The 13,126-nt window shown below is 42.4% G+C and overlaps 1 protein-coding gene across 1 annotated transcript in view; it reads left to right on the top strand.

The window, feature by feature from the left end:
• Positions 1-691: 691 nt before the first annotated feature.
• Positions 692-13,126, top strand: part of LOC144591084 (uncharacterized) — a gene marked incomplete at its 3' end in the record, with an annotated part of 33,284 nt that continues 20,849 nt past the window's right edge. Inside the window, exons 1-5 of the mRNA XM_078395406.1 lie at positions 692-796; positions 5,871-5,974; positions 7,814-8,155; positions 9,840-10,109; positions 12,302-12,640. Coding sequence (XP_078251532.1) covers positions 5,887-5,974; positions 7,814-8,155; positions 9,840-10,109; positions 12,302-12,640 — 1,039 coding nt within the window. The remainder of the gene's footprint in view (positions 797-5,870; positions 5,975-7,813; positions 8,156-9,839; positions 10,110-12,301; positions 12,641-13,126) is intronic.

The raw sequence follows: 13,126 nt of genomic DNA on the forward strand, positions 1-13,126 counted from the left end.
AGGGCTTACGAAGAAGAGGAAGAAGAAAAATATCTGATGAAGGGTCTCAACCCAGAGCCCCTTCATTCCGTTTCCCCCCCTCTTTCTCCTCCCCTCTGGCTTTACATTGTATTCCTTTTCTCTCCTTATCTGACACCATATTTTCTCCTTTGTCACTTATTCCACTCATGATCTTATAGACTTCCATAAAATCACCCTTCATCCTCTTGCACTCCAAGGAAAAAAAGTCCCAGCCTGCTCAACCTCTCTATATAGGCATTCAGTCCTGTAATCAATACCGGAGCCACAATCTCACTGGTACTCCTGATTCCTACTCCTTAAATCGAGCAGGCACATCACAGAACGTTTGCCAGCAAATCCTTCCTGGGAATTGGTACCTGATTGGAATTAGTAGGGAGTCCCAGAATGTCAAAATTCTGGTACAGAGCAGCATCCCATGACATCCTTTCATGTTGCATTTAGCACAGCAGATACCCCATTTACCAATAAGACCACCATTTGGTTCCTTTATTTAGTGTAATATATTTCCAAAATATATACCTTTTGAAATAATTTTGATGTTTCCGTTTTCAACTTCCTTCCATATCCTTTTTCAGCCAATCTTTTCTCAAAGCGCCAATGATGTTTGATCTCTGAGCTGGAAAGAAAGAGGAAGCTCTGTGCTCTTTTAGTTTCACAAGAGATGTCATCAATCACTGTGCAGAGTGAGATTCAGGAGCTCAGCTTCTTGTGTGTTGCTGTGCTCGAACCTTTGCTGTTCAATCTTTGGACTCCTTCGCCAGTCTCTTCCCACCAGGTAGGTGACCTTACTTCAGTTAAATAATCATTCTATTTTCAATCCTCCCCCCTTTCAACCAATTTTAAATCAATCCTGCATCTCCTCAGACCCAAATAAGAGCATAACTAGGGCAACAGAGGGGCGTAACGGCAGAGTAGTTGCCTGACAACGCCAGAGACCCGGGTTCAATCCTGACTATGGGTGTTGTCCATGTGGAATTTGTACATTCTCCCTATGACCATGTGGGTTTTCTTCAAGTGCTCTGGTTTCATAAGTTCATAAATTCATAAGTGATAGGAACAGAATTAGGCCATTTGGCCCATCAAGTCTACTCCGCCATTCAATCATGGCTGATCTATCTCTAGCTCTCCAAACCCCATTCCCCTGCCTTCTCCCCATAATCCCTGTCACTGGTACCAATCAAGAATCTATCTATCTCTGCCTTTCCTCCCACACTCCAAAGCCGTGCATGTTTGCAGGTTAAATGGCTTCTATAAATTGTCCCTCGTGTATTGGATAGAACAAATGTACTGGTGATCTTTGGTCAGCGCGGACTCGGTGAGCCGAAGGGTTTGTTTCCATGATCTATCTCTAAAAACGGAAACATTCTTTGTTTGTGTCTCATTTTCCTTAAAACTTTAATGAAGCAAGATTCTCACATCCACTGATCATTCCTTGCTAAATGGCACATTTTTAACATTCGTGCTGTGATCTGTTTGATAGCAAACATTTCATCTAAATTAGATTTGACTTTCATATTTCACAAGTGATGTTGTGAAACGGTTTGAGATGTCCTGTTCCCACTGTTCCACTGCCTCATCGATTCTTTAACTAATCAGGTAGTTGAGGCCAGTTCATTGGCTATATTTAAGAGGGAGTTAGATGTGGCCCTTGTGGCTAAAGGGATCAGGGGGTATGGAGAGAAGGCAGGTACGGGATACTGAGTTGGATAATCAGCCATGATCATATTGAATGGCGGTGCAGGCTCGAAGGGCCGAATGGCCTACTCCTGCACCTATTTTCTATGTTTCTATGTTTCTATGAAAGTAAGTGTGATAATCTAAATTCTCTAAAGCAGGTGCTGCAGTACAGAACAATTTAAGAGGCAGATAATACAAGGAACTACAGATGCTGGTTTTTAGAAAATAAGACACAAAGTGCTGGAGTATCTCAGCCACTCAGGCAGCATCTCTGGAGAATGTGGATAGGTGACGTTTCCGGCTGAGACCCTTCTTCATTATAAGTGGCAGCCCTCACTGTGGACTTAATGACTGCCCCTACTTATGGTTTAGTTCTCCCGGCGAGAAATTGAAGCTCTAGGGTGAATTAAAAATCTGTGGAAATGTGTTGTTTGTTATGCATTCTCAAGTTAAAACCATGACATCCAGTCCATGATCTTGCGATGTGTACAGACAGAACTGATTAGATCGGTTGGGGCTCAAAAGTTCTTTTCACACGGGTGACAGAGGTGCAAGGACTCTGCTGCATCAGTGGTTCTTGGTTTTTGAGTTTCTCTTTTCTTCTTTGCTTCCTCCATCCTAGATTCCTCATCTGAACGAGCTCCACTCTTTATGTGGGTACACTAAACACGATGATCCAATCCTTGTTATTCCCAGTAGTGTGCATCAGTGAGGCTCTAACGGAATCTATTTCTCTTTCTGTCCTTCAGTTTTAGTTTTTTGTTTTAGTTTAGAGATACAGCACAGCAACAGGCCCTTCAGCCCATCGAGATCGTGCCGTCCAGCGATCCCTGCACATTAACACTGTCCTGCACACACTCGGGATAATTTACACACACACCAAGCCAACACTCCAACCTGGAGTGTGGCAGAAAACCAAAGATCTCAGAGAAAATCCCACGCGGTCACAGAGAGAATGCACAAACTCTGTACAGAGAGCACCCACAGTTGGGATCGAACCCGGGTCTCCGTTGTTGCAAGCACTGTAAGGCAGCAACTCTACCACTGCACCACCCTGCTGCCCTTATGATCATTGCCATAAAGTAGCTGAGTTTCACATGCACCTCCTCCAACCTCATATACTGTATCAGTTATTCCCTTATTATGTATCTATACACTGTAAATGGATCGATTGTAATCAAGTATTGTCTTTCTGCTGACTGGTTAGCACACAGCATGTGACAATAAACTGACTGAAAGCACTGTTCTTAGTGTGTACTGCTACAGATCGGCGAGACCAAGCGCAGACTGGGCGACCGTTTTGCTGAACACTTGTGCTCAGTCCGCCTTGGCTTACGTGATCTCCCGGTTGCCAAATATTTTAACCCCTCTTTCCCATTCCCATACTGACCGTTCTGTCCTGGGCCTTCGCCACTGTCAGAGTGAGGCAACACGCAAATTGAACAAACAGGAATCTTGAGCAAAACACAAAGAACTGGTGTGGAGGGAATGAAAAGATGGCGTTTCAGAGCCGCCTTCATACTCTCAAGAGTCTGTTTTCAAGACTCTCTTTTCATTATACCTGCACATTACTGTAGTTACACTCTGGTCACATTCTCATTTCACTCCTGGGAAGAAGGTACTGAACACTGTCATATCCAAGTTAAGGAATAATTTCTTCCCAACAACCATCAGGCTGTTGACCACTGAGAACTCCAACTAAACTCCGAAGTACAAAATGCCTTGATTGCACTCGGGACTTCAGGTTTGTTTTCCTTTTGCATTATTGCATAATGTTTTTAAAAAAAATTATTGAACTTCTTTTGTTGTTTACAATGGTGTCTACTGAGGACTATGTTGATATGCCTTTTGTGCTGCTGCAAGTGAGGATTTTGTTGTTCCGTTTTGGGCCGTATGGCAACAAAACATTCTTGACTCTTGACAATATATTCAACTTGACTTGATTATACTTGAGTAGACATTCTAGGGCATGTCATGCCCTCCGGATCGCTGATTCTTTCAACAATGTGTGACGCTACGCAGGTTTGTCTGGGGTAGAATCCGTGTGCCTGCAATCTTGTCTTGACACTTGCTGTGAAGTATTCTGTACAGACAGGTCATGTGGAAATAGTTATGATGTCTGGCCAAAAAATAAACTGCTGGAGGAACTCAGCGGGTCAGGCATCATCTGTAGAGGGAAGTAGATCAGACAGACAAGGCTGCCTGGAATCTCTGCTGGATACAGTCCATGTCTCTCAAAATGAGTTGTCAACTGCATTGATCACCTCTTGAGCCTATGTTGTAATCGTGATCTGAGATGGCTTTCGTTTCCCAGAAACATGGTGTCTAAGAGGTTATGCAAAGTCACTGCCCTTTCAAACCAGCAGTCAGAAGGAACATAGCAAATACACCTGAAAGGGAAGATAAATAGTTTGGGCAAATATAAAAAGCTTGAGGAACTCAGGAGGCAAGGTAGTAGTTGTGGAGAGAAATGGACAGACAATATTTTGCGTTGGAGTGCATCGTCATGACCTGACCCAAAACGTCATCTGGCCATTTCTTTCCACAGATGCTGCCTGATCTGTTGTGTTCCTCCAGCACTTTGTTTTTTGCTTAAGATTCCAACACCTGCAGACTAATGTATGTCCATAAACATTTTGGAGTTTAGAAGAATGAGGAGTGTTCTTATGAAAACAATAGACAATAGGTGCAGGAGGAGGCCATTCGGCCCTTCGAGCCAGCACCGCCATTCAATGTGATCATGGCTGATCATTCTCAATCAGTACCCCGTTCCTGCCTTCTCCCCATACCCCCTGACTCCACTATCCTTAAGAGGTCTATCTAGCGAATAGAGAATCTATCTAGAGAATAGAGAATTCAGAGAATTGGCCTCCACTGCCTTCTGAGGCAGAGAATTCCACAGATTCACAACTCTCTGACTGAAAAAGTTTTTCCTCATCTCAGTTCTAAATGGCCTACCCCTTATTCTAAAACTGTGGCCCCTTGTTCTGGACTCCCCCAACATTGGGAACATGTTTCCTGCCTCTAACGTGTCCAACCCCTTAATAATCTTTTACGTTTTTCGATAAGATCATATAACATATATGATCCTGAGGGAAAATGCTACAATAGATTTGAGATGTCTTCATGTTGTGAGAGAGTCACAAACAAGAAGACATAGTTACAAGTGATGGGTTGGTCATTTACAATTTGGTGCATACAAAGTTCCCTAACCAGATAGAGTATCTCTGGAATTCTCAGTCGTTGGGATGGTGGAGGCCAGGTCAGTAGACATACTTTAGTTGGAGATAGATAAGATCTTTCAAAATACAAATGCTGTAGGAACACAGTGGATCAGGCAACATCCATGGAGGGTTTAGAAATTCAATGTTTCGGGTTGGGAACTTTCCGCAAACGTCAGTCTGATGAAGGTTCCTGATCCAAAAGGTTGTCTATCTATTCCTTCCACAGATGTTGCCTGACCTGCTGAGTTCCTAAACACTTTGTGTTTTGGTCAAGATTCCAGCATCTGCAGTCCATTGTGCCTCTAACTTCTGCACTGCTTTTGACTGGATATTTTAAACTTTCTGCAGATTCAGAAGGCCAGCAAGGGTACTATGTATTTGAGTGCCATTTGCTGTGAGTAATATCACTTCCTTTTATTTTCTTACTGTAGGTAATTAATGTCTGTGAATTTTCTGTTTTTCCCCATATAACCTTAACATTTGACATCCGTAATGAGCCTGATTCATAAATCCATAAGTTCATTAGACATGGAAGCAGAAGTAGGCCATTTGGTCCAGCTAACCTATTTCAATCATCGTGGTGCAACAGTAGAGTTGCTGCCGTACAGCGCCAGAGACCCAGGTTTGTTCCTGAGCACGGGTGTTTTCTATACGGAGTTTGTACATTCTCGTGTGGGGTTTTCTCTGGGTGCTCCAGTTTCCTCCCACGTTCCAAAGAGGTGCTGGTTTGTAGGTTAATTAACTTTGGTAAAAAATTGTAAATTGTCCATAGTGTGTAGTTTAGAAATAGCATACGGAGATCGTTAGTTGGCACAGATCGGGTAGGCTAAAGTGCCTGTTTCTGTGCTGTATCTTTAAATGAAACAAAACAGTCGACGTACGGGATCAGTGCGTGAAGCAGTCACAAGAAATTACCAGTCTCTAAAGTTATTTTTGTTTTTTTTACAGGGAACAAATTTGTAAAATGAAGCTACAATTTTTCTGCAGCAGAGTCTACACAGGGGTGACTTTCAATTTTTTAGTGTTTCTACTTCCATCTATTATCGCAGGAAGTAAGTTCCATATCTTTAATTTAATTTAGTCTGGAGATACAGTGCGGAAACAGGCCCTTCGGCCCAATGGGTCCGCGCCGACCAGCGATCACCACAAATTAACACCATCCTACACCCACTAGGGACAATTTTTACATTTGCCAAGCCAATTAACCTACTAACCTGTACGTCTTTGGAGTCAATCTGTTCAAAATATTGGCATTGCTTGACCACAGTAGAGTGTTTAATGAAATCACACTTCCAGTATTCAACGAGTTAGTAAGATCTTTGTTTCCATCACCCTCCTCTTTTGAACAGCAAGTATATGTTCACACTGCAGATTTTGTTGATTGATTAAAAGATACAGCGTGGAAACAGGCCCTTCGGTCCACCAAGTCCACTTCAACCATCGATTACCAGTTCACACAAGTTTCTTTATTATCCCACTTTTGCATCCACCCCCTACATTTTAAGGGCAATTTACAGAGGCCAATTAACCTTTAAACCTACATGTCTTTGGGATGTAGGAGGAAACTGGACCACCCAGAGGTGACCTTCCTAAGTTGCTCGAATGGTCACATGGAGATCATGCAAACTCCACACGGTCAGTACCCGAGGTCAAGATCAAACTCGGGCCTCTGGCACTGTGGAGCAGCAACTCTACCAGCTATGTCACTCCGCCACCCTTCAATAATTCAATACTGTTCCATACTTCAGTAATGACATTGGAGATGAGATGTCACTTGAACAGTTACAGTAAGACATGTCTATTTTTATAAACCAACTCCCTGGAATTAAAGGCAAGCTTTTCATTAGCATTCCACTTATGTGTTGAATCTATGTTTCATAAATGAAGGCTTTCAAATTCCTTTCTGCAGATTTCCGCAGTCCTTCTCTCTTTATGTAACAATCTGTCCTTTCATCCTTCTTCCCAGATTGAACAACTTCGTATTTCCCCATGGTGTCATAACAAGTCAAGCTACAGCCTGCCAGCTCCAGTCAATTCAATCCTGACCTCAGATGCTCTCAATGTAGAGTTTGACAACAGACAATAGACAATAGGCAATAAACAATAGGTGCAGGAGTAGGCCATTCGGCCCTTCGAGCCAGCACCACCATTCACCGTGATCATGGCTGATCATGCACAATCAGTACCCCGTTCCTGCCTTCTCCCCATATCCCCTGTGTGTGCATGTTCTTCCTGTGATTGGGTGGGTTTCCTCCTATATCCCAACAATGTGTGGGTTGGTAGGTTAATTAGCCTCTAATACATTCCTCCATTCCTCCATTAGCAACCTGAAGCATTTCCTAACAGATATGCAATATACATGCAACAGAGTGAATGGGGTGCTTCAAGGGCAGGTACTGCAAAGTTCCTGCCAACCATCGTTCATGCTAGTTCTATGATATTCCGCTTACACATCCACTCCCTGTACACCAGAGATGATTTACAGTGGCCAAATAACCTACAAACCCTCATGTCTTTGGGACATTGAAGGAAATCAGAGGGCATGCGGAGGAAATATCCATTGCACAGCCAGCACCTGAGGTTAGGATTAAACCCAGGTCTCTTGCCCAGTGAGCTAGTAGCTCTACCTGCTATGCCACTATGCCACCCTGATGATTCTGTATTTCACAAGTCGTGGCAGCAATGAAGGCAAGTTGATCAGCTGATGATAAAAAGATGATTGACAAAAGAATTCCAATATTATTAGTTTAGTTTAATTTATTGTCACCTGTACCGAAGTACAGTGAAAAGCATTTGTTGCGGGCTAACCAGTCATTCTTTGTGAGTGTGGGATTGAGAGGCTTCATTTGAAATATTAAATATTTTAATGTTGGATGTGATGTTTTTGACAGGCGGTCCAGACCATATTTACTTTTCAAATCTTGCTGCTGAAGTTGTTCTGAAAGGACCAGAGAGACCAGAAAATAGTGAGCATGTGTTGAAATGGAAGTCACACTCAGGGCAACATACCCAGAAACTGGCGACTCTCGTCAAAGGAACTTGGGGCAGGTGGAATTTATATATGAATCAGCACTTGGAAACCTTCGCCTTGTTCAAGGACTTACAACTTGCTCATGGTATCCAATATATAAAGATAAGACAACCTGCATTTAACTTTGCGGGATTGCTCACATTGATTCAAAAACAACCAACGAAGCAAATCGTGAAACAATATGAAATATTTGGACTCAAAGGTAAGTAGGATGGTATTGGAGAGAGTCTCAGTAATGTGATACAATGCAATTAAGTAATGTGGAGAGATTGTGCAGGAAGGAACTGCAGATGCTGGTTTATAGCATTTTTTAAATGTCCGAATATGGACATAAAAAGCTGGAGTAACTCAGCAGGCAGGCAGCATCTCAGGAGAAAAGGAAAAGGTGACGTTACAGGTCGAGACCCTTCTTCAGACTGAGAGTCAGGGGAGAGGGAAATCTCTAGTTTCTCAGTCTGTAGAAGAAACCTGAAACCTCATCTATTCCTTTTCTACAGAGATGCTGCCTGACCCATTGAGTTACCCCAGCTTTTCGTGTCCATATTCAGACGTAGAGAGATTGCCTGGTTGATATGATAAATACATCACCTGATGTTGAATGAAAATCTCAATCTATCAACTGTATCAACCATTGCAAAGATTTTTTTTTTGATCTGGTAAAAAAACAGTTTGCCAGAACATCGGGATCTATCAAATGCTGACAATTAAAGTCAATGCACAGCTGCCCTCTGTGTAAAGTGGATAGAACTCTGTTACTGTTGTGAGAGATAATATGATGATAAAAATTCAGTACTTTGGGGGAAATGCACTAATGTGCCATTTCATATGGTCTCTGGTCCTAGACTCTCCCACTAGTGGAAACATTCTCTCCATATTCACTCTTTTAGTAAAATTGAATCAAATATATCACAACCATAAAACTCTGATAACTCATAATGCCACTTAACAGTAAAAGGAAAAGGCTGGGTAATACCTAACACCATAATGGTTAATATTACTGTCAGTTTGTCATTTTAACTCTCCTTTCACTCCCACCACAATTTTTTTCCCTTCAACCTTCTCCGCCTCAATAGAGAGGCCAAGTACCAGTTGGAAGAACAATATCTCAACATCTCTGGTTCAGCTTGGGCATCGAAAGCTAATTGTATGAACATTGAATTTCCCAATTTCATGCAACCCACAGCTCCAGTGATCCCCTCCAATTTGGTTCCATCTGCCCCTCACCCCTTCCACATCTGTTTTACATATCACCCACCAGCCTTAATCTCCCCCCCCCCCCTCTACTGTGGCAGAAGTGTCCAAAACCAAGGGGCATGGGTTTAAAATGGGAAATAAATTCAGAAAGGATGTGAGGAAGAGGTTTTTCACCCAGAAGGTGATTGAAATCTGGAACACACAGCCTGAGAAGGAGGTGGAGGCAGATCCTCACCTAACATTTCAGAAGATGCAGACAAGTGCTTAAATAGTTCAGGCACTGTAGGCTGCAGACATCCACTGTAAAGTTGATAAATGGGATTCCTCCACATGGGTACTTGATGGCTGGCATGGGAATAGTGGGCCAAAAGGCCGGTTTCATTCTCTATGAGTCTATAAATGCCATCCAAACCATGTAACTTAATTTTGAACCCCGATTCTCCAATAAGTTCAAGAGCAAGGCCATAAGAGGTCTGCTTACCTGACTATGGTGGGGCAAGATGGAGACTTTTCAGGTCAATTATATCATTCCATGCCTCGGGTGTTCTTATGTCAAAGCTAGCCTGACTCTCATGCAGAAAGACACAAGTGCAGATAATGGATATGTCCTGTGGTCACTTTGAACCCAGTCATTGGACTGGACTGCACACACCACTGTTCACTCTGTATCTCACTGATCTTTTGTTCCCCAGTTGAGATAGGTTCACAGCGGCCTGTGGTGGGCAGTGATGTCACACTCAGCTGCACCATCTCCAGACTCTCAGATACAGTCAGTCTTCACTGGAGACCAAAGGCTTCATCCCAGCAGAGCAGGAGCAACACTGAGCAGATCCGCCTGAATAACACGGTCTATCTGATGATCCGACATGTTACAGTGGAGGATGGGAAGTTGTATGTGTGTGAAGTGCAGGAAAATGGAATCATTGTTCACACAAGGAAAGCAGATTTTTTTGTGAATCCCGGTAAGAGCTCATAACTCACATTAAATGTTAAATAGTCTGAAGACGGGTCCCAATCCAAAACGTCATTTATCCATTTCTCTCCACGGCGTGCTGCCTAACCTGTTGAGTTCCTCCAGCAATTTGTCTCATTGCTCAAGATTCCAGCATCTGGAGTCTCTTATGTGTCTCAGTTTTAAGTTTTAAAGATCCATCATGGAAAACGGTCCTACTGTGGTAGGGTACGTTGATGATAGATGTCACCTTCAGGTGCGAGTTAATCATGGTGTACAAAATGATGTAAGGTCCTGACAGAGGAACAGGGAGGAGAACCTCTTACCCTCAATAGCTATTGCAATAAGTTGGGGACAGATCTGAGGAGATTAGTGGAAGAATTAGAGGAGAGTAGGCAAATGGTTTTATTCACCAGGATTAATGTATATGTGAAGCTCACTTTCCGAAGGTTGGTGAAGGTAAGAGCTTTCCATCTCATTGAAAAGTACCTGGATGACCAGATGGATCAAACTCATAATGGTCAGGACCTGGGCAATAGAAGGAGCTTCTCGTTGCCGTTAGGAAGACGATGGGCTGAATGGCCTCCTTCAGTGCTCTAAGTCTCAGTTATTCAATGGAATTGAGAAAGGGAAAATAGAAAGAGAGAAAGGAGAGAAGGCAAAGTGTAAAGATTTGCAGCAGTTGAGATATACTCAATGATTAAGCCCAGAGGTTGTCACCAACTCAGTGACCTGGATTGATGGACACCCACAAAAAAGATCACTTCATATCAGACCCAGCTTCAGGGCAGCACAGTGGTGCAGCAGTAGAGTTGTTGCCGCTGAGCACCAGATACCCAGGTTCAATCCTGTCTGTGGGTGCAGTCTGTGCAGAGTTTGTACATTCTTCCTGTGATCATGTGGGTTTCCTCCGGGTGTTCTGGTTTCCTCCCACATCCCAAGATCATGTGGGTTTGTAGACTAATTGGTCTCTGTAAAATTGCTCCAAATGTGTAGAGATGGATGAGAAAATGGGATAACGTGGAACTAGTGTGAATGGATGATCGATGGTCAGTGTGGACTGTATTTTTTCTGTAGTTTTAACACTATGTTCTTCATTCTGTTTCTCTATAACGCTACCTGGTGTACTCATGTACGGTATGTTTGACCAAGATACAACACAATTTTTTTCACCGTATTTCAGTACCCATGGCGATATGAAACAATAACATGCTGCTTGACCCGCTGAGTTCATCCAGCAATTAGCTTTTCACTCAAGTTTCCGGCATCTGCAGTTTCTTATGCACATTTTACATGGCTTCGATGACTTCTGGCAGCAAAATGTTGCTAAAACAAGTAAAATATTGCTTGGGACCTTAATTGAGGAATTATTCCTGATATATGCAGATTCCAACTGCTTGTAGCAAACCTTATTTGAATCACCAGAAATTTGGCAATGGCCACCAATTGGACTTCCTTGTGCTTGCTGAGTCCCAGATTACCTGACCCACTATATCACACCAAAAAAAAATCAGATCTAATTAAAAACAGAAAAGATTTTATTTTCACTTTTTCGAGGAACTTTTATTTGTTGATTTCACTTCTGTATAATTTTTAAATGGTTCATAGCCTGAACTGAAAATCAATTGATGAAGTTCTTCAGAACATAAAGAATTTTTATAAAGTTCTGATCAATAATATATATTTTTAAATTTTCTCTTTACTTGATAAAGTGGAAAATTGTCCAGAAATCAAAAAGTCAGCATTGATGGAGTTCCATCATCACATATGGTCATTTACCAGATATATCATAAAGGGTTGTTAGAGAGTCATAGAGTCAAAGAGTGATATAGTGTGGAAACAGGCCCTTCGGCCCAACTTGCCCACACTGGCCAATGTCTCAGTCACACTAGTCCCAGCTGCCCGTGAATTTGGCCCGTATCCCTCCAAACCTGTCCTATACATGTACCTGTTTAACTGTTTCATAATTGTTGGGCTAGTCCCTGCTTTAACTACCTCCTCTGGCAGCTTGTTCCATACCCCCACCACCCTTTGTATGAAAAAGGTACCACTTAGATTTCTATTAAATCTTTCCCCTTCACCTTAAACCTAGGTCATCTTGTCCTCCATTTGCCTACTCTGGACAAGAGACTCGGTGCATCTAAACGTCTGTGGATTTGTGCATCCATTGTTCTAACATAATATTTTTCATGTGTATTGCAGAGTTACTCTACAACAATATCACCCTATATCGTGTGGGCACAGGTCACAGTGAACTCCACCTGAACTGTTATTATCGTAGTTACTTCAATTATGCTAAATGGTCCTGGAGCTCACCGCTGCATCAAATTCAGGAGAAAGAAATAGCAAATGCATCAATATATCAGCCAGTCCATCTTAACCGCACTTACTTTAAGAATCGAATGGCGACTACAATGGCCTCGTTTTCTGGATATGATTTCACTGCAAAGATTGTCCCTGTATTGTTTGAAGATGCAGGAGTTTATAAGTGTTCCATGGATTCCAATTGGATTGTGACTTTTAAATTAATCACAACGAAAGGTAGGAGAATTCATGTGCAATCATTTTCTGACCTTAAAACAGTGGAAGCAACATTCATCAAAAATGTTACAAGCGTCAGCGCCGTTCAATGCTACGGCTTCCTCATTTAACTGTGCTCTGTTTTAGTAATAATGGATATTGCTGGGCAGACTTCTCATTTTATTAGGATGTTTCCAAACAGTTCTGAGTTCAGGAAGCAGAGCAGAAAGGGTTGCAAAACAAAGAGGTTGCCTGTTTCAGCAAAAGGGGAAAATGCTGTTAGAAAATGTGTGCATGTTCCTGTGACGGGAAGTGGGTGGAACCAAAGAATATGCGTATACTTCTGATCACCTGCAGCCAGGAGGCTGAAAAGGTAGAACACAGAGAGGAGAACCTTCCATTTTTGATAAATACAATACTTGTATTCTCCCTGGAAGTAACAATGGCTTCCAAAGTATAAACAAACAATCCAGCGGTTTGTCGTGTGATCTTTCAGGTGTGTTTCCT

Source organism: Rhinoraja longicauda, unplaced genomic scaffold, assembly GCF_053455715.1.
Source record: "Rhinoraja longicauda isolate Sanriku21f unplaced genomic scaffold, sRhiLon1.1 Scf000560, whole genome shotgun sequence".
NCBI classification, from domain to species: Eukaryota; Metazoa; Chordata; class Chondrichthyes; order Rajiformes; family Arhynchobatidae; genus Rhinoraja; species Rhinoraja longicauda.